General features: G+C 42.2%; 1 protein-coding gene across 2 annotated transcripts in view; it reads right to left on the bottom strand.

Moving 5' to 3' along the window:
* Positions 1-21,726, bottom strand: part of NSG2 (neuronal vesicle trafficking associated 2) — a 35,686-nt gene that overhangs the window by 2,279 nt on the left and 11,681 nt on the right. Inside the window, exon 2 of one of the 2 annotated variants that reach the window (XM_074156340.1) lies at positions 19,486-19,605. In XM_074156340.1, coding sequence (XP_074012441.1) covers positions 19,486-19,605 — 120 coding nt within the window. The remainder of the gene's footprint in view (positions 1-19,485; positions 19,606-21,726) is intronic. The other variant, XM_074156341.1, reaches the window with a different exon arrangement.

Genomic DNA, 21,726 nt, shown 5'->3' with positions numbered 1-21,726 from the left:
ATCCCGCTTTTCTGATAGGAGAGGCGAGGGAGCAGGTAGGAAGAATGAAGCCTTTGTAGCAAACATCCCTTTGTGCCTTCTGGGTGATGCGACAAGGCTAAGTTGTGCCTTGCAGAAGGGAGGGCGGGAGAAAGGGAATCCTTCTCTATTTACCAAAGCTGTAGAAGGAGAATACCCCAAGGACCGACAAAGGCCAGCATGTAAATCCTGCAGCATGTCCAAGAGCAGAAACTGGTGCTGGAGATTCCAGACACAATACCCTTTTTTGGACCCAATTACTGCCCCTCTCCTCATTCCCAAGCAGCTTACTTTGCTGCACCATTCTGTTTCTTCACTGTAGCTCCCTTCTCTCCAGCCCTTCCAGGTCCCTCATAAATTGTTCATTCAACAGCAAGTTTCCTGGCCCCATTCAGATGTCTGGGCCGAGGCCCTGATCCTTGATTTTAGCTGAGCTGTATCCTCCATAAAGATGGAGCAAGGGTCCCAAATGCACTCTTGTTCTCCCCTTCCCCAAAGGTTCTTGGTCCCAGCTGGTAATTCAGCAAATGCAGCATAAAAGGCTATAAACTCCTATGAACTCCTAAATTACAGCAACCCATCCTGTCGAGGCTGCTCTCGCACAGTGTTCTGGATTGGCATGAAAAAATATCATAATCCCTGGGGCTCCAGCGTTACCATGCAAACTGGAGTTCCTAATCAAATGAACTTACTTACAGAGATGATGAGGGCGGGCACAGTGGTAGGAGAAACATTGAAAGCTGTTGCATGGCCAGCAGCATGGGCAGGGAGCAGCAGTGGCAGCTCCCCACCTTGCTCTGGCTCGCTGGAACTGGGCACCAGCAGCACACATTTTGCAGGATGTTTCCCAGCATGGGAAAGGGGCTGCAATGTTCTTGTGAGCCTGTGAAAGCTCACACTAAGGAAGTTCCTACAGCAAAAGTTAGAGGTCAGGCATGGGTTTACAGGAGGGACAGAGATCAACGAGGCTTTTTCCTACCCACAACCTCAATCTGTTTGCTTCTGAATCCCACTTTCCCATCATAGCACCAGAAGCCATGCCTGAGGCTGCAAATTTTCCCTGGTCACATCAAAACCCATCCACTGAGAGAAGGTAGGACATGGCAGGGACTGTGTGCCGGCCCTGGCTAATGCCCCCGGCTGCAGACATGCTACCACCAAATTATGCACATGCTCGTCCTCCAAAACATGCACCATCCCAATATCAGGGCTGCACCTACCTATACTGAAGGCAATCATTATCATTTACTGCCCTAGCAAGGAAGAGCCACAAATTTTTCAGCTCTTTCTAGTCATTCAGGGTTCATCCACCCTTTTGTTACAGTTATGTCACAATCCTCTTTATTTTCTTGTATGGGTGTTCAAGGAAACTGAAGAGTAGGTACAGGTTGAAGTTTTCCTTAAGTAAGGTTTAGGAGACTGGTGATGGTAGAAAGTGGTGAAATACAGAGATAATTCCTACAGTATAGTGGATAGGCTTGTCAGGAACAGCAATATTAGTTCATATTAGTAGCAATAGAAGAGCAAGCTGGCCTCATGTCAGAATTCATCAATATATTATTACTATAACAATAATAATATTATGTAATATTAGTAATTTTATATCAGTGAAGATATACTGATTGCTTAATATTGGTTCACACTAAATTTTGCTCTATTTCTCTCCTTCGGTCATTGCAGCAGCTGTAATTCTGAGAACCTGTATGATATGCAACTCCTGCACAGGCTCAAAGGGGCCACTGTAATTGCTTGCAGTGCAGGAAAAGACTTCTCACCCTCATCAATCCTGCAGAAAGATGCACTGCCTGGTGAGATGTATTCCTACATCGCACACAGCACATTGGGACTATTACTCACAGAAGCTAAAACAGCCCTGGCAATGCCACCTGCAATGCTGGAAGATCCCGAGCTATAATTTTGGTGGCTGTTTTAAGACAAAAAGAAAAAGTGAAGGTAAATCTGCATGGGTGGTGTTAAATCTGACCCAACACATCCAGTTCAAAACTCAGCAAAGAGAGAGCTGTGGAGGCTGTATCTAGCAGGAGAGATCTGTAAATTCATTGTTAAGTTAGAATATTTTAGAATAAAGTGTAAAAAGGTAGCAAGATTGGGGCTAACAGGCTGTTCCAGTGATGAACAGTTCATTGAAGCCCCGACCCACCTTTTAGAATAACTGCTCATATTAACCTCCTCCTTGGTGCCCAATCTGCTGTACGATGGGCCAATTAAGCAAAAGGCAGCTGCAGAGGGAGAAGCACTTACTGCTGGATCTCATCAGAGAACATGTGTAAGAGAGTCCTCATGTGCTGAAAAGGTAGCTGGTAGAAAAGTACAGTTCTATGAATTGCACTAGTCTGGCCAAGAAAACACGGGCTCCACCTCCTCTCCATCAAAGCACACTTGCCTGCAAGCTTGAATAGAAATATTTCAGACCAGCTTTATGGAAGCCCATGGGCTCCCAACCCGGGGAAGCCTTGTCCCTGCTCATAGTGCTGAAGAGGAAGAAGTCTCAGTTGGATTCAAGGGAGATGGAAATGAAATTTGTCGTGATTTCTGCCCCCAAAAGAAATCATGTTACACCTGAAAAAATGAAAATAAGACACTTTGAAAAAGTATAATCAAAAGGAGAGACTTCCTGGATTAACTATGCCAATACTCTCTACTTTTTCCAACAGGAAACCTGGGAAAAAAGACCCCTCTTCAAAAAGACCCATCACAACCCAGCTCTGACAGGCCAATGTAGAAGAGCATTTCCCCCTGTAGAATATGTTCATCAACTCTTCCCCATTTAAAGGGGAGCATGTTAGGCCTGGTACTTCCTCCAATAACAATTTATGTAGTAATACAAAGATGACAATGACACAAGTACCCTCTGAGGCTAGTTTGAAGACAAGACGTACATCTTGCTCTACCAAAGCTAATACTTAGAGGACAGCCCTGGCTAGAAATTCAGAGAATTAGAAATGCTCAGGTCTGCAGTTTGGTTGCTCTGCCCTGAATACAATGTACAATGAAAAAAGAAATCTTGCTTGGGTTCAGCTGAAGGAACAAAGCTGTGCTCAGGGCAAAGGAAGAGACAAAGGGCAATGAAATTACACCGAATGCCATCTGGGAATGCAGAGAGCTTAACTCAGTGAGAAAGTACCTCTTGTTACTGAGCATTAAGAAGCTTTTCATCCTCTAATTTCCTTTAGTAAATACAACCCTCATCATCAGGGCTCGCAAGAGCTGCACACCAGCAGGACGCATACACCCTGTGCTATAATTCCTCCTGCCCTAATGTCTACCTGGTTCCTTTCTCCCCCTCTGCATCCATGTTTCCTCCATCTCAGAGAGATCCATCAGAGCTGACTGCACCCAGAGAAGAGGCTGTGAAAGGGGAATATCCCTGGATGGTGGGATGTCTCCCTCACCCGGAATGACTCTGTGTCTGCCTTCCCCAGGAGTTGCCACCAAAGTTGCTTTGAAGGCTTCTCACTCTGAGACAGTTAAAAGGGCCAAGTTCTTCCTTTAGTATTCAGAAAAAGAAAGAACCGAGCTGTCTGGAGCAAGAATGAACATCCCTTCTTTCGTTAAATCCCACATACATGCACAGCCTATGGAAACTACCATTAGTAACGTGATTTGACTGGTTCCTTTCCTCTTGTCTGCCCACTGAGCCCCTAAAAATAATAAATTCCCCTCTGCTCTGTCACTCTGCTCCAGCAAAGTGCTGACACCCAATTCATTACCTCCCAGGAGCAGGTCCCTCCGCTGAGCTCTCCCCTCCCTCCGGGGTGTAATTGAGCCCATTCTCACCTCCCTCCTGTCGTTTCATGCACTTGCAAAATTACAGCGTGACACAATATTACACATGATGATACATAGTGTAAAATTGCTCTGGGATAAAATGTCATGTAAGATGTTAAAACCCAGAGGAAAGGGAAGAAAAATCCACCCCCGGATGTTTTGCCACGCCAGAGCTAAGATCCACCTCACTAGCTATTCCAGAGCATACAAAGCTTCATTAACGTTCAAACACCAAAGAATCACAGAGCTGCAATACCTAATAAACCTCCACTTTTTTTTATGATTAACATGAACCTTGGCAGTCTCTAAGCAATATAAACACTCACAGAGGGGAAATAAAATTTAGTGAGCAGATAAAACCTAGAAGTGCTGCAGGCATGAATCTGTCACGTGTGGCTGCTCGAGTGGGTAAAAGAAGGAAGGGGAGGATTTGCCCGCCCTTTCCCAAAAGTCTTACATGATTCCCAAAGGTTCCCTTAAGAGGGGAGTGTCTGCTGGAATGGAGAAGAGAGAACATTGTTACCACACCAAAAAACTCCTTATCCTCCACAAAACACGGAAAGAGGCCCTTAACATCCATGAAAGATGATGTCAACAGCAGCGCACTTGGCTTGGTTTCTCCCCACATTTCCCATCGAGGAAGCACATGTTGCCTTTTTACAACAGCACAGATAAAGAAAAAGATATATCCTCATCAGGCAACAGGATATAAGTTGTCACATGGTTTTGCTCCAGCAAGATGATATCTAATTGCAATGGTGTTCCAGTTAGCCTGGCTTTCATGCTGTCTATCAAAGTATCCATCTCACTCTCTGATTTCAACTGTGGCCCATGGTTTTTTTTTCATCAAAAATTCCCTTTTTCCCTCTCTAGCTACAATGAAAAGCCTTATTAAAAAACAAACCAGAGAACAATGCCACATCCAAACAGGGCATTCTTTTATTAGCTTTTTACATTGCAAGGTTTCTACATTTCATTCCTTATTGAATTCCTACATTTTATTTCTTATTGAATTTCTTGACAAAAAATTTCTGGTTTATGCCCTTAGCTTTCAGAGAGGGTATGCACCCTTCACTCCCCGTGGAAGTCAACAAGAGCAGGGAGCTGCTGGTCCCTCCAAATATCGAGCCTTAGGGGCTCTGACAGCAATACTGATAACCTGCTGAGCTACAGAGCCCGCAGGTAGCTACACACCAGCGTTGGGCTGGTACCGTCACACAAACCAGTGAGGTATTTCGGTGCCTTAGAGCCCTGGGAAACCTGAACTCTGGAAATACCTGGGAGAAAAAGGAAGCGGAGAAAGGCAGATGCTGAACAGAGGTTGATGGGAATAGTGCTGCACAGAGATATTCATAAGGAAGGATTTTCAGGCAGTGTAGGTGGGGGAAGGGTCTGTCAGCAGATGGCAGTTCCCCCAAATTTATGCACTGTTTGAACTGAGTTGACAAATATTATTTTTCCCAGTGGGGACTGGATGCAGATGGCTCTCTATTAGTATTCAGCATCCAACTTGTGCTGGTGACTTGTGGGGGGTGTGGTTTTGTTCCCACTTAAGCCACATATTACTTGCATTAGCAGCTGGAGGAACATAACTTATAATAATGGCCCTGGCGTCAGGGCTTGTCATTCCACCTTTATGTTTTGTTCACAGGTTCCACTGATGGTGTCACACACTGCAAGGACTCAGTATAAAAATGGTAAAAAAAAATAAAATTGGATAGGGAGAGAAAATAACATGGCCATTTAAATGTAAGCCACCTCCCACGGAAACACAGAAGAAGGCATCCTACAAAACTGTGAAGCAACACCTTTTGAAGAAGAAAAGGGTTGGTTTTTTCTAACCCAAACCACAATTAATCTATGAAATTAATCACAATTAATCTAACATTTATTTTGTACAATATGGTCAGCAGAAGGAGCTCAGTAAGATTCCGAAATGATGAGACATTCATATGGAGAGCCTCCACATGGCTTGAAGTAGGGCTTAATAAAACAAAAGGCACAGCCCTCTCTTCCCCCTCTGAGTTCTCGTATTTGATGGCAAGAACCAGTCATTTAGACCCAGACCCACAAAGGCCGTCCAGTGTCTAAATATCCTTTACAGAATCACAGAATCTTCCAGGTTGGAAGGGACCTTCAAGATCATCTTGTCCAACCATCAACCTAACTGACAAAAATAAACACCCACAAACCAACAAAAAGCAACACCATCACTAAACCATGTCTCCCAGCACCACGTCAACCTGTCTTTTGAACACTTCCAGGGATGGTGCCTCAACCACCTCCCTGGGCAGCCCATTCCAATGTCTGATAACCCTTTCAGTGAAAAAATTTTTCCTAATATCCAGCCTGAACCTCCCCTGGCGCAACTTGAGGCCGTTTCCTCTAGTCCTGTCACCTGTGACTTGGGAGATCGACCCCCGCCTCTCTACACCCTCCTTTCAGGTAGTTGTAGAGAGCGATAAGGTCTCCCCTCAGCCTCCTTTTCTCCAGGCTGAATAACCCTAGTTCCCTCAGCCTCTCCTCATAAGACTTGTGCTCCAGACCCCTCACCAGCCTTGTTGCTCTTCTCTGGACCGGCTCCAGCACCTCGATGTCTTTTTTGTGGTAGGGGGCCCAAAACTAGACACAGTACTCGAGGTGGGGCCTCACCAGTGCGGAGTACAGGGGGACGATCACCTCCTTTAGTTTCACCTTTCCTACAGGACGCTAGAATCAGTAGGCACCTTCTGTAGGCTCAGGTGTCTTCAGAGGAGTGAAAAATTGTCCATTTTGGATTTTCACACATTGCTCTGACACATCTGCCTCTGGATCACTGAAATGGGTTTCTAAATGAGCTGGTCAGCCAGTCTGGTGCAGCACTGCAATCCTTGTGCTCCACTACTAAAGCTCAAACCCACAACTGTTCATATTCAGGCAGCAGCCTTATCAACTGCTGTCTAAAACTATTTGGAAAATCACTGTGCTGCCCTTTCTTTGGGAGGAAAACAGCTGCATTCAGTCCAGCTTTGGAGGAACTCAGCAAGTACCCCCTGCTGTTTGCGGATCAGGCATACACCTCAGGTGCCCAGGCATTTGAAACCACCCTCCATTTGCCACGTAAGTGCAGCAATTCTCAGGATGCAAACAGATGATGTGATCTCTATCAATCTGGCCAAAGAAAACAGCACAGAATCTCTCTTCCGTGCTCATGCAATCCTTGTGAGAGGCTAGCAAGCAGGGGGGTTCATCAGCGTGGGTGGCCACTTCTTAGATATCAAGCATGATTTTTTCTCTAAACCTGGCAAATAAATGTTTGACTCTGGACACCTTTCCCACTGCTGAGTTATGTATGCTCAAAATAAGAGTACAGCCAAGAAGATGCCACAACCAGGAAAAGTATTGCTGTCTATAGGAAAACCAGCCAAACAAGCAGCACCCAGAGAACAGTTAATGCTCTCACAGTGTAGAATTATGTGTCACTGTGAAGGAGATCAGTTTAATTCCCAGGTAAAGATCATTTACCATGGAAAAATACCTACAAAATTCTGCACAGTCTTCCTAGTCTTAGCAGCTGCCATGTGACTAAGGGACCTCAGAAGCTAGATGCCTCTGTCCGTTCTGTACTGCAGTCTCACCCTCTTCATGCTCAAGTTTGTCAGGAAAGGATGTCACTGCCAGTGTCATGTCTGGTTCTCAAAGGTACCTTCAATGTTGCCGAGTATTGGGAATATTTGTGACCTTTAATAGGCAATTCAGTTGAAGAAATTCTCTTGGTTTTACTTTTCTCTTCGTAGAAGAAGAAAGACTCTGAGTAAGGTAAAATTTGTTACAAACAAAATTGGCAAAAATCCTGTTTTTTCCCTTCATCCCATAACTTCTTCCAGCTGATAATTATATATGATTGACAACATTAGATCTCAACATGAAAACTACAGCTAAAGTGAAAGACTCAGGAGCACTTCCCAGCTCCCAGATCCAGCTGTCTATCCTGGCTGCCTCCCACCTGTATGCCAGGATGAAATCCAAGTGTGAACCACACCATCATTTGAATCCAGATTACTATTGTAAGAAAATTCAGGTGTGTAGGCAGGGAGGGAGCCACAGGCTGACAGGACACTCAGCTGGATCCACCAGGGGGATAAGGAGTCTGAAATACACCCCAAGAAGAGCTGCTCCCAGCACCCCGTTATACAGCCTGATCCATTCTGCTGGTAAAAATGATTTGGCTGCACTTCTTCAAAAATGGCATTTCACTCCCAATTTCTAAAAATCTTTTTGTAGCAAGTTGCTGATTTTGCTGACTTTATGGCAACAGCTTAGCCTCTGGAATTTTGAAAGGCTAACTGAAAAAAAAAGTGACACAATTGGGTCTTCGTATTTGCTTGGTATCGTTCAAGACAATGTAGGATTTGTCCTTTATTATTACAGCACAGCTTTATTCCAGACGGTGTCCAGATTCTTAAGTAGCATATCTTAGGAGATGCCTTGTAAGAGGGAAATGTCCTTAGTCGTGTATCTAAATCTTCAGAGTTATGGGAAAATACTACTTAGTGCTGCATGGCTTCTTACATAAAGCTTAAGGGTTGGGGTTTTTTTGTCTTTTATCTTAGAATCCATAACCATAAACCAATTTGGCCTGAATTATTCTAAGAACACTGAACACCATCCATGAGGATAATATAATCTTGGGGTCCAAAACCATCTCACATCTGCTCCACTATTTCATGGGGTCCTTTCAACCCACACAGCCCAGCAATCAAAGTCCAAAAGTCTCACAGAGTTGAGGCTACCCTAGAGCCTCAAAAGTATCCCCTTGAACCAGCTCTAGCTGTCTCTGAGCCCGTTTGCTACCCCAGCCATGTCCCTGTTGGCTCTATCCATCTCTGCACACACCACCCACCATGTCTACACCAGAGAACCCCTCCAAGTTTGCAAATCTTAAAAAGAAACATCCACCTTTTGAGATAACTACGTACCCACCAGCAATTCCTCTGCTCTGTGCCTTGTAATACTGTGAGTGCAGCACGAGTGTGGAACAAGAACACCGTGTTTCTAAGCAATTTGTCAAATAATTAAATTATGCACACAATAACTAGCTGGCTCAATTATATTAGCCAGTCTCCATCATGTAATATAATTTCTAGTGGCTGTTTAGGCACTAATAGCCTCAGATCTTTTTAACTGTGTCTGGTGCCAGCCGCGGTCTGCATGACGTCTTTCTGTGCCAAGTCAAATCCCTTGAATGGAAAATTCATGGGTCGGTTTCCAAGCCCCCGCTCCTTATGGATGGAAGTTCTGAAATGCCATTTCAATAAGGATGCTTTCACCATTGACTATTAGTGAATTTCCACTTCGGTAAATAAAAAACTCTGTTTGATTTGCATTTTCTTTTCTGCCATTTAATGCCATAAAAAAATATCCTTCATCAGAATAGGCTGGTATATTGAGATGCTATAATATTGTTCCTAGGAATACCAAATACATGGCCTTTTTGGCAGACCATACAGGTATTTAAAGGTCTTTTTCCCCTCCTCCTACAAGAATACTTTCTTCCTTTTTCAACTGTCATTTCCTCCTTATTTCTGTGACTCTGCTACCTTCAAAAGAAAAGAAGCAAAAAATTAATCAAAATCTCCAAATTAAACAAGTGGGGTGACTCAGGAACACTGCTTATAAAGGTGCTTTTCTTCTCAAACCTATGGTCCTAATAACACCTGACATACCGGTTCATGAGCCGAGCAGTGCTGGAAGAGGCTTCTTTCCAGATCACTAATTTGAGATGGTTTTTCAATTAGTGGGATTGCAGCAGACAGATACATCATCTCAACAGCTAACCCTTCATCAGCAACATGCTGCAATTTCCCATTGTATCGTGCAAAGCCTTGGCTGTGACATTTCCTCTGGCCACTTCATGTGGGACATGACAACGGATGCCTCAGCTCATCAAGGGCCCTTTTTAAATGCATTAACAGGAATACAAGATAAATCAAGTAATCAATAAAATGTCTCCTTGCCTACCCTTTGCCTGCCAAGGCTCAACCTCTGAAGTCTCTTACATGCAAAATCTTCCCCTGTCCCTGCTTTTCTCACATTGGATTTGTGGCAGGGAGCCCTGAGTAAGAATGGGTTCAGGGATTAGCACACAGCAACAGACGTGGGAAATGCAGATTGTTTTCCCTGCTCTGTTACTGGTGTTCTTTGACACCTGACACACTCTCAGGTCCAGCTCCACAGCTTGTCCCCCACTGGTACTCACAGGATCTCAAAGGTCCCTTCCAACCAAGAAGATTCTGTGATTCTGTGACACTCCAGCAAGATCCACTTAAAGTTGCAAGCATATATGTCCCCCAAAGCTTGGCCTTTTCTGGTCTCATGTGTGCGAAACTACCCAAGCACCAACACCATCCCATGGCCAAGGATCAGGCCGGTTCTAGGGAAAAGCTGAGGTCTGTCTGCTTTACGAAATTACCTTCTTCCACAGACAGGGCAATTTTCATAGCAAACCTTTCAGACTTGAGTACCAATGTACTGGGCTAAGGCACAAAATGGTACCCCTCCAGGCAAGTTCTCTTGTGTATTTGACTCTTCCATCACTTTCTTATATTTTGATTTTACATGTGACACTACCATTTTCCTCATCAGCCATCAGCAACAGAAGACTGGATTTAAAAATGCCCAGAACAGTTTAAGCTCTTTATATGCCAGGGCAGAAGATAAGTTTCCCCTACCACTCCCAAGTTCTATGGACTTCTTAGATAAAATGAAATCAAAGGTCAAGCACTCCTGTCAAATCGAAGGTTCAGTGCACTCTTGTGGCTAAAAAAAAAAAATAATCAATTGGAAGCTCACTCCTTCAAGAAGGTCAACATATTCACATGCATTTCAGCATCTATGTCTACCATCAGAGGTCAGGAAATAAAGCTGGTAATATGACAGCATTCACAGTCCAGTACACCCATTTCTTTTAAAAAACTTAATCTTATTACATGGGTGCTTCATACAAGGATAAAGTGAGAACTTGGCCAGCAAAGTGTCCCCTGGGTAAGTTATGAATTAAAAGCCTTTCCATTTTAAATTAGGAATGTGAAGCTTTATTGCTGCAAATGACTTACAAAAGCTACTCTTTTAAAAACAAACAACAAAAATGAATAATCTAGCTGATTATGATGCCTTCAGAGGCATGAGGCCAGTTCCATTAGCTGTGGATCTGACCCAACAGGCTTAATACATCTGCAAGTACTAACAAGAGGGAGCTCAGGTCTGTTTAACATTCAATCAGCAGCCTGTGCTGCTTTATAAATAGAGAGAATGAAACATTACATGAAAAAAAAATGTATGAGTGAAGCATTTCGCTTCCCTGATTATTATTATTTTTTTTAGAACTCTGTAGTTTGGCTACAAGACTCAAAATGCACTTCACAACAGTCAATAAACTTTATCTTGGCTTCAGTCAGCTGAAAACTCTTTCCTCCTCCAACCCATTCTGTCCCTTTTGCTACATTAGCCAAACTAGCACTAAGCATATTTCATTCCACCTCAAATGCTGACAAGAAAATTACCCAACAAATAGGGTTTACTGTGGGGTGGCAGAGGTACCAGAACGGAACATGGCATTGTATTGTTGAAGACCAGGATGCAGTGTAAGAAATCATTCAGACTAAATGGAAACTGCAATTACATTTTGTAATTAACAGAACGGGTATCTCCATGCAGTCTTTTATGAAAACCTCTTTCAGGCATTTTGTTCCAAAGCAAAGGGTCAGTTGAGGTTTCTGCTTTGTTACTCCTTTATTCCTCCAATATATCACAGTCTGGAGAAATTAGATTCAGCAGGTCTACCCCACAAACCCTTAGTCATGTGAATATTCTCTGTAACTTCCATTTTTAGACATTTTCTATATAGCAATTAACTTTCTTCTTCTCTCCAAAAATCAATTAAAGGAAAAAAATAACCCCGAACAAATCTCTTCAGCTGATTACTCTGTCAGTGCCCGCAGATGGCAAAAATAAAATATATTTGAGATGTTTTATCTGACTTTACAACAGTATGTGTTTCTGTAAAAAAGAATATAAAACAAAAATACACTTTAAGGAATGATCCATTTCAAATAAAAGCTGCATTTTTTTTTTCCTTTTGCTTTGCCAGGTGGTCCCTAACCCAGTCGTATAGAGCACTTGAGTTAAATCAAAACATACTTTTCTTGTATGTGTTTTCAACATGGAAACTCTTCCTGGCTTTACCTTCTTGGGACTTAGCCTGTACCAGAAAGCCAGGAATTAGCTGAGAACTCTTACAAAACCCACCGACTTTTACCCAGACAGGGGAAAGCTTGCAGGGTTTTTAGTACCGTACCTGGGGATGTGATCAGAAATATTTGCTTTCTGGCAGCTGAGCCACAAATCCACATTCAGTTCATCCTCACAGCTCCAAATTGTCACTGATGATCACAAATGGCTCCATCAATCTACCTCCATGCAAGCTGTGAGACCAACTAGGACAGGTATGACCTATCCTCCTCTCTGCCCATTACAGCCAGAGGAAGAGAAGAATGATTTCTGAGATCAGGCAGAGAGATGATGAGCAACATTTCTCACTTCCTTTCAGACACACACATCAGAGTTTGCATCAGGTGTAAGTGGACACAAGGCCAGGCAGGGCTGGGTGCTGGATTTGGGAGAAAGGAGAAATTGTGACCCTCTGCATTGCAGTAGGAAATATTCAACCTCCAAAGACAAGGCAAAGTGTGGATCCAGAGACAACTCACTCCATCACTGTCTGGAGAAGACTTAGGTGAAGTGAGGGCTGCCTGACACCCCTGCAAAAAGAACATGCCCACTGGGAAAGGAGACTGCCTTATAGTTGAGAATTCCCAAAGGAATAAGCCTCCAAATCAGTCCCTGGATACTGAAATCAACCCCTTCATACTGACACCTCTCCAAGTCCCTCTTTGAATGCAAGGCTCAAGAGGACAGCGCTATACCATCCCCGACACTGGTGCCAGCACAACAAGATGCTATTGCCACTGCTCCCCTGTGCCTGCCACCTTTCTGATTTTCCTCCACTTTGTCCCTTGTTCTCCTGGATCACACAGCCCATCCGAGTGCTGTGCATCCTGGAAACAACATCTCAGCCACATCAGCAATTATCACCAAAGTGAGAAAAATCTCTGTGTATTAGAGCGTGTTCCCTCCCTCGAGCACCACTCACATTAGTCAGTGTAATGGGATCTTTCAGCAGCCACTCTGCATCTTCCAGATAACCGATGTGATGTGGCAGTCGCCATGGAAACATTGTTATTGTTAGTATTAAAAAGCCGTAAGGAAAATTGTCCTGCTCACACTCAGAGGAGTCCTTTCTCTAGGAGTTACTCCTGCCCTATAGTAACTTAACAATTAAAGGAATCTTTAAAATTACTTAGCTATTGAATGGGCACAATGAAAAGCCCTGTGCCATTTTAACAGGATTCATTCCTTTGCAGGTTAGAGGAAGAACTAGCAACAGCCTACAGGTGAAAGCAGAACATCCTGTGGAGAAGTTTGCAGGAACCATGGCATGAAAGGGGCATTTGGGAAGGGGGAGTGGAGGGAGCAGAAAAAGAGGAATGCCACATTTGGGGCTGGGTGTGTGTGCAGCAGAGTGCAAGAGAGTTGCCACCTAGACAGCTGCAAGGGTGATGTGCCCCTTGAAAATAAGGGCAGGGTGGGCAGACAGATAACTGTGTGCATTCAGGGAAATGAGGCGTTTCTCAAAGCTATGCTCACAATGCAGTCATTTGGCAGTCCAAAGGCACACAGCAATTCTCCACACCACACTGTATGAGACACCTTGTGCTCATGTCTCAACGGACCTTACCCACAGAAATAAGGTGACCAAGACCTGCTCCCCACCTTCCTCCACGAGCATACAAACCCAGGACTTCCTTTCCTCTGAACTGCAATGCCTGTGACATGAGGATCCTTCCACTACAATATCCAGATGAATACCCTGGGGATTTGATGGGTAGGATTCTAGGGGTGCAAGCAGAGAGAGCATCTTCCATTTCAGCAAAGCTGTTACCAACAGCAAATCAAGCTCTGGCCCTGGCCCAGAAAAATCTTTCTTACTTAGGAGTCAAGTATTTCAGATACTTGCTTGGTTTTGATAATGAACAATTACTGCATCAATGTCTGTTTTGTAGGGTGTGGCTGGCGACAAACCGATTTCATTCTTTCACATTAGGTCAGAGGAAAATAATTGTTTCCGTATGAGCATTTCAGTAACACAAACGTTTGAATGGGTTCCACTATATTTTAAGAACCTGATGAAAAGTGTGTTGAATAATTACATCCACTGGATCTGCATGTATCGGAGCAGTTTCAGGGTGGAGGGAGAAGAGAGTTGATCTAATGATAAGAAATATATTGTCATTGCATACTCAACAGGAACAGATTACGCAGCCAGTGACTCTGAAATTAGATCTGGCCAACTTGCAGCAAAGAGTGAAGTTTCAAGTCATCTTCAGTGACATAATGATCAATACTTGCAGATGATTTTTTCAGGTAGATAAATTGCTCACAAGAAAACATCTTAAATATCTTAATTTCCCCCCTGGTACACCCACTTCCAACTCCTTCTTTTAAAGACAAGTACATAGTTTAATTATTCCAACTCTGAAAGACTGATAAGTTCAGCTTTCTTAAGAAAATGATCCATGAAAAGAGAAGAACTGTGGAAGACTTGAGAAGTCAGATTACTATGGTAGGTAACTATCACCCAGCTAACAGTTATTAAATCATGTCTCCCTGAAAAAGCAGTAATGAATAGCTCTATGGCATTTAGTGATAGCAGAGGTCAAACTGGTTGCACATGAACTTACTTGTGTAATAAAGAGAGCAATTTCCACAAATCCAGTAACCGACAGTTTCCTGTGTCAACCCATTGCTCCGTGTTGTAAACCTATGGTGAAAGGCCACTCCAGTGCCTTTCCTGGTGCTACTCGGAGACAGAAAAATCTGGACAAAGTCAGGGCTAGCACAGGTCTGCCTATACCCGCTGGGTCTGACTGGATCAAGCACAAAATCCATCAGCAACTATTCTCCAGCTTGTTTCTTAAGCAGGGTGCTGAACACAAGCGCCATCAAAGTGACAGACAAGAAACCCACTCTTCACCTTATAAATGCTTCTGGTTGATTTCTGTGTTATCTGAACTGGTTGGAAGACAAAAGGAATCACTGGAAAACCTGTTGTCCAGAAGTAATAAGACTTTTCATTCAATGGATAATCTGCTTGAAAAGCAAAAGAGCGTTTGATCTCATTTCAGTATTGACAGAAATACAGGCAGAAACTCAAGAGAATGAAGACACTTGCATATGAGAGATTACTCTTAAAAGCTGTAAGGACATCACTGGCAAAAAGAAGCAGTAAGCCCTACCTCAAACGCAAAGGGTTAGATCTGTTGTCCCACAAAGTAACAGGATTCCATGCTAGAGAGTCATCACATTTGCAGACCTTTTCTAGCGGACCTCAGTGTCATCACTGGATGGCAAAGCATGGTAACATGTACTACCTTCAAAGCACGCAAAATGGAAGGCAAATACCAGACACAATTCCCCTTCAGACTGAGAAACCTTGGTATACATCGTTACTGCAAAATAAGACCTTTGCGGTTCAAAAACTTCCTAGAGGGACACACTTAAAAGGCATAAACAGTCTGGAGGAGGCAAGGTCTATAAATCACTGCCAGTCAGCTTAGAAAAAAATGTTGTCATTGCTTCTCTGTGGAGGAGTAAAATGATAAAAGAAATTTCTTTCATGTATGGATGGCTCAACCATAACACTATTTTAACACCATTTTCTTGTAACCCATCTACACACAACTATTTAAACATTTGTTATAAAGTATGTATGGAGTGACTCATCCAGCTGAAGAATAAGCCTAATTGGTCAAACTTCCAGGACACCGTGTGCTGAGCTATAGAGAATCATAATCTCATCTATTAGGAGATGTGACACGTTGCAGAAGCTATCTAAAATTCCTGGAAGAGGTAGTGTGAAATAAGAACCGTTGCCTAGGGACAGTCTCTTCTTCACGATTAATTAAAGAGCTCAGATCTGTGCTATTCTGGATGGATGAAAAATATGCATGCATAAGCTTAGATTCTGGCTTTGGCTTGCTCATGCGAGAAAGTTGTCTAATAATTCATTAGCCTCTTCAATAAAAGATACCCAAAAGGCAGAATAAAGGGCATCTGTGGATTCGACTGCCATGTTCATACGGTCCCAAAATTTCCCCCAGAGATCCTGCTCTTCTGTATAATGCACCTACATGACTCAGAAAAAAGCAAACACTAACAAACCAAGAACTTGGGGAGAGTTTCCTTTTCCCTGAGAACATTCCCATACCAAGTGACCAGAAGTACAGGAAAGAAAAGCACTGCATTCATTGTAACAGGAATGTTAAAAACCCCTCCTAAGAGATTATTAGAGGGTGGAGAGCATAGTCATAAATATGGAGTCCCAGCAGCATTTTTCCACAAATAACTAGTAATGATAGAGATTCACTTTGCCATATTTCTGTTTGAATTGATGATAATTCTACTGTTTGGGTGAAAAATAAAATACAAGACATCTCATTTTGTATTCTCCAGGATCCCAAATTAGTGTAATAGAAGACAGGAGAGGACCTCTTGGCTATTTCTTTGCACCCTCTTACTATCCTGTCTCTTTCCCCAGAGTACGGGTACCACATACTCAGACATATTACTCCTCATACGCAGATTAGTAGAGCCTTAGGAGCAAAATTGCTCCCTATGAAAACCCTTGAGTTCAGGCATTGCTGTGCACTCACGCTAGTTGTACATGCCTTTCCCATACAGATCCTACGTACTTGGAGTGCACTAAGCCAATGGACCATCTACACTTGGGTGGACTTTTTGCCTTTCCCTCCATCATTTCTCCTGCAGAAACTGGTGGGATGATTTACTTGCTTTTGCCAGTGTACAGCTACCAACAGCCCGGCTCAAGTATAGATGAATACTTCAATTTTAATCAATGCGTTAGCAAGGAGATGTGGATGATATTTCCAACACACCACATACTAGACGGTTATACACAGCAACCAGCCAGCAAAAGAAAACATGATGATCTCATTTATATCATCTTTTTTTTAAGCTTTTAAAAGTGTAGCCAAACTGAAACAATAAAAGTTAAGTATTTACTATTATTTCCTCTTACAAAAAACAAATGTAAAATGATTTCATCAGTACCAGATAATAGGCTTCCTTATAACCAGAGGGCAGTATTTTTAATAACTGCACTAAAAATATGCACTGGTATAAAAATGTGGTGCAATAAAAAAAAAAAGTACAAAAGGTAATGAAATATTACCTATTATTTCAGCTCATTTTTGTCAGGAAATAATACTACAAACTTAATACGATACATGGAAGCCTTATGAAAAGCAGTCAGGGAGAGGCTTATAGTCTTATCCAGTATTAGACGAGAGGCTGAGTGATTAATAAGTTGATGTTGAAGAGCAGAGAATGGAAATCATATGGACTTTAGGGAAAGGAAATAGCTTAAAAATGAAACTGTCATGCTGCCAGGCTGCATAGGAAGAGGCACAGCTTCCGCAGCCATCCCCACTGTGCCCCAAAGGGGAAGGCGACTGAGACCTCTGTCAGTGCTGTGCGTGCAGCTGGAGCCCCCGGCTCGCCCACCCTTGCTGCTGTGCCAGCCTCCAGAGCACTGGGAGAACCACACCGAAAACAGGAAGGGCAGAGGAAAAATACATTGCAAGGAGAGGTTTGAACGCAACAGCAAGTTGGCCATTTGAAGAACGGGAAAAATAAGATACTCTATAGAAGGAGTAGATGAAAAGAGATTTATCCATGGCAGTGGATGAGCTATACATCTAATTTATGGACCTCCAGCATACACGGTGTGTACGGATGAGATGTTCTTGATTGCTTTTTTAGTTAACGAGGCCAGATCTTTTGATGGGATTAAAACTCGGTTTTACACTGACCTTAACACTGTTTGGGGCTGCAGGATTAAGGTTTAAATACTCAGTGAAGCACCATTACTTACAATACCAACAATGCCATTTATTGCGGGTCACAAGCCAGCGCATCACTTCCAGGAGACTCTACATTTACTGGTGTTTCTCAGGCACATTGTGTCTGGTTCTGATTTGTATGTTGCTCACACTGGAAAATGTCCATTGTGGTTTCCAAGACTGGGGATTTTACTGTGGCTAATTGGCTGTTTACTTTACTGGTGGTACCAACAGAGAGTCACTATTGGTGGTAAATAGGTACTATGCACACAATAAGATGAGTGAAGAATTCAGTCAAAATCAGCTGCGTGTAAGCACCTGGTAAGTAATTTAGATCACAACATGTGATGTCCACTGATAAAAAACCCCAAGAAGCTATAAACATTTATTCACAGACCTCTTAAGAATAAATTACAGCTTTAAATATCCTGGATGAAAGCAACAGAATTGTCCTTGTGAAATGTACGTTAGTGAATTTCTGGAAAAAAACAGACAGAGTGCCATTTTGCAGCGCTTCAGAAGAGAAGCATTTCTCCTTTCAGTAAGTTGAATAAGCCTCATCTTGAAGTTTATCAAGGATGAATGGTAACAGTTTTTTTTCTGAATCGCATGCCAATTTTAAAAGTGATAGTTTTCTTCTAAATTACTAGAAAATAATTATAATAAATTTCATTCCTTGCAAAAATAAGAAAACTGGGCTAAATGAAAGACTATTCAGTTCCTTGAGTCAATTCCTGTTAATTGTCAAGGATGATATACCCTTTCATAAAAATTTACAAGCCCAATCCTAGCTTTTCAAGGAGCAGGACTATAGCTAGGCACTGCCTACTCTCTCTGTTTTTTACTCAGATCACTGATATTTCCTCTGACTTTGGAAATGTGAAATCAGATCTCACATTTTTATCACTCCCATGCTCTGTGGTTTAGGAAAAGCACCGTATCTTCTCAATGAAAAGGGAGAAAATGTTAGCAGCTACACGCTTGGAGTCTAATTTTAGGAGGAACTGAGCCATTCTAATATGCTGCAGTCAACAGGAACTGAGGGCGCTCAATAATTCATGAGTTTCTTTCCACGTTTGAGTAGAGCCTGTTGAAAATTTCTCAAGAAAATATTTTTCATCAGAAAATTCCAATTCCTTTGAACCAAAACTGCTTACAGGACAGGATATGCTTTGATACTTGTCTAATATCTCTTTTTTTTATCTAGTTTGAAATGGCTTTTAATCTATAATAATATAATTATATAATAATAAAAAATGCAAATATGAAAAGGATGTTTGACTACAAGACAAAAGAATTTTTAAAAGGCGAAAAAAACTGTTTCAATCAGTCTTCACTGTGGTTTTTTAAATCCTTTATGAACACAAATGTTTGAGAAGAAAAAGATTCAAACTTGCTTAACTTTCAATTTGGCTGCAAAATATTTTCATAACTTTTCCTGGGAAAAGGAAAACATTTCCTACTTTAGATCTAGTTATGAAAGTATTTTCATGCCTGTCCTAAAAAAAAAAAAAGTTTTATACTCATGCAGATAAACCTCTCTTTGACCCTAGTGATGAGTGGAGTGTTAAATTTGTTATGTCTTTACTGTCACTTTGATTCAGTTATTTTCAAATGAATGGCATTTGCATCAGAAGACAGTAGAATAACCATTTCTTACCTTTAGTCTTTCTGTTACACCATCAGTGAAACTGACTGTGAATTCAGCAATTTTGGGCACTCTGAGCTTTCCTTTGTTCTTCTGGTCAGGCTGATACTCTGTTCTTGTTTTCACAATTACCTGGAAAATATCAACACTTTTAAGGTTTCTGCACACAGCATACTTATTATTTTTTTTTGTTACCGAACCTTTTCTATATAAACCATCAAGTTTATCATCAAGTTTATTATCAAGACCTACACAAGTACCTTAGAAACATAAATTAACACAAATTCATCATACGCTCAGGAACTATGAGAGACAGATAAATAGTCAGGTAAATACACAGACCTAAGACAGTGAGCTTATCTCATTGAGTCTTAAAATAGCTGACAGCAAAATGTTTGACACTCACTTTTGCTTGGTACTAGGCATATAATTTTTATATCATATTCAAAAGGCAGAACACGCAGAATAACAGCCCATCCTAAAGAAGAGCCTCACTTACTAAAAGCCCCATCCTAGTAAGTTCCACTGAAGCCAATTTAGGCCATTTGGTGTCTCATTTATTCAGGCTCCAGATTATCAATATTAATCTCATACTATCACCTTGGGTGTCCCCCAGAAGATCTCAGTATCATTTGCTGACTAATCCAGGTCCTACTAATCTTATAAAAATGAGGTGTCTTACGCCAGTGAAGAAGCTGTAAGTGGCTTTTAAAAGGATACAGTCAAATTGCCAAAATTGCATTGCCAATCTACGTTGAATTTATTTGTAATCTAGAACGACCCTAAATATTTTGGGTAAAATGCACCCACTGCAGAAACAGAAAAGGTAACACTTAATGCCAGCTGCTCCCAGATGGGATGAGCATCAGGGCTGTGCTCTGAAACTAACAGCCCTTCAGAGGAGTGAGCGTATCCATCCCATTATACATAAGAATCTTAAAAGACTACCCATCCATGAGCCTATGAGCTAAACAGCATGGTGAGAGCATTCCAGCAGAGCCACACTACCTTACTCTAGCTGGAAAATGCAAGACAAGACAAAACGGCCCCATCTTCAGCACTGGCCAAGAACTGGGGCTCATCCCTAGAGAGCAGGAGCTGTGGTTGTGAGCACACCCTAGCGTGGTGCTTCTGCACAGGATTCCCAACCCAGGGACAAGGTCCACAAAGCATACAATGGTTTGGTGTGGTTTGGACAGGTTAAACACAAAAGGACAGAAAGAACATTGAAGTTCTCGATCCCAGGGCCAACACTTCCTTTTTCTGACCTCCCCTTCTGCATTGCAGGACTATACAGTCATCAGCCTCGCCAAGGGGAAAATTAAATTCTCCAGGAGTGATGGCTGGTTTATATGAGAGTGACGAGAGCGATCCTAAAGCTCTTTGTCAGAAACAAAAAGTCTTGAAGGATTGAAAAAGATTAAGTGATACACAAGGTTGAGCTACCAGCTAATGAAGAACTTATTTCCAAATGAAGATAGCAAAGTCTGGTTTGGACCAGAGAAAACTCCAGGTATTTAATCCTCCTGCACTTAATGCCGTATGAAAATCAGAGTGAGAGAAAATCAGTGAGGAGTCATAAGCCAATTTGGATTCAAATGCAAATCATTAAAGACTGATGAATATTTACATCCTTCAGCATATCCCTCTCAATAATGTTTATTACAGTAGCATTTGCAACATTAAGACTTGGGAAGAAGAAGGAACAAAAAGCCACCCAAATGTATTTATATTAGCATTCTGTAATACAGGATTTCCAATGATACAACATAGATGATGGGAAATGAGACATGGGGACAAGCTTGATTTGTCAGGTTTGGGATGAACCCCAACCCTACTCTGAACCCACTATTGAATCAAATCCCACTGTGCTCCAGTCCAGCACACTATGGAACAAATAATAAAACAAAGCTCCCCCTCCAGCCAAGATGAACCAGCCTAGGTTAGCTCTGTTACGAACAAGCAGTAACCTCATTTTTTCACTCAAAAGGAGCCAAGCGCACTCAGGACTCCATGCAGCTGGTCCCAACCTTTCCAGTCTTCTCGCTGGCCTTTTGTAAACCCAGTACAGTAAATTACAGATTGTCAACCATCGACACCTGCTCACCAGGGTTCAGGAATTGCACTCATTCTGTTTTCAAACCTATCAGTCACAATACCCAGTTCTCCAAAACTCATGCTTCCTGCTTGATACAAATCTTAGTTGCAGGCAAAATTTTTAAATATACATGAAGGCTTTTCCACAAACTCTGA

Source organism: Numenius arquata, chromosome 11 (genome assembly GCF_964106895.1).
Source record: "Numenius arquata chromosome 11, bNumArq3.hap1.1, whole genome shotgun sequence".
Classification (NCBI taxonomy): domain Eukaryota; kingdom Metazoa; phylum Chordata; class Aves; order Charadriiformes; family Scolopacidae; genus Numenius; species Numenius arquata.
The sequence above is the reverse complement of the archived record's forward strand: the minus strand, read 5'-3'. Positions and strand labels throughout refer to the sequence as shown.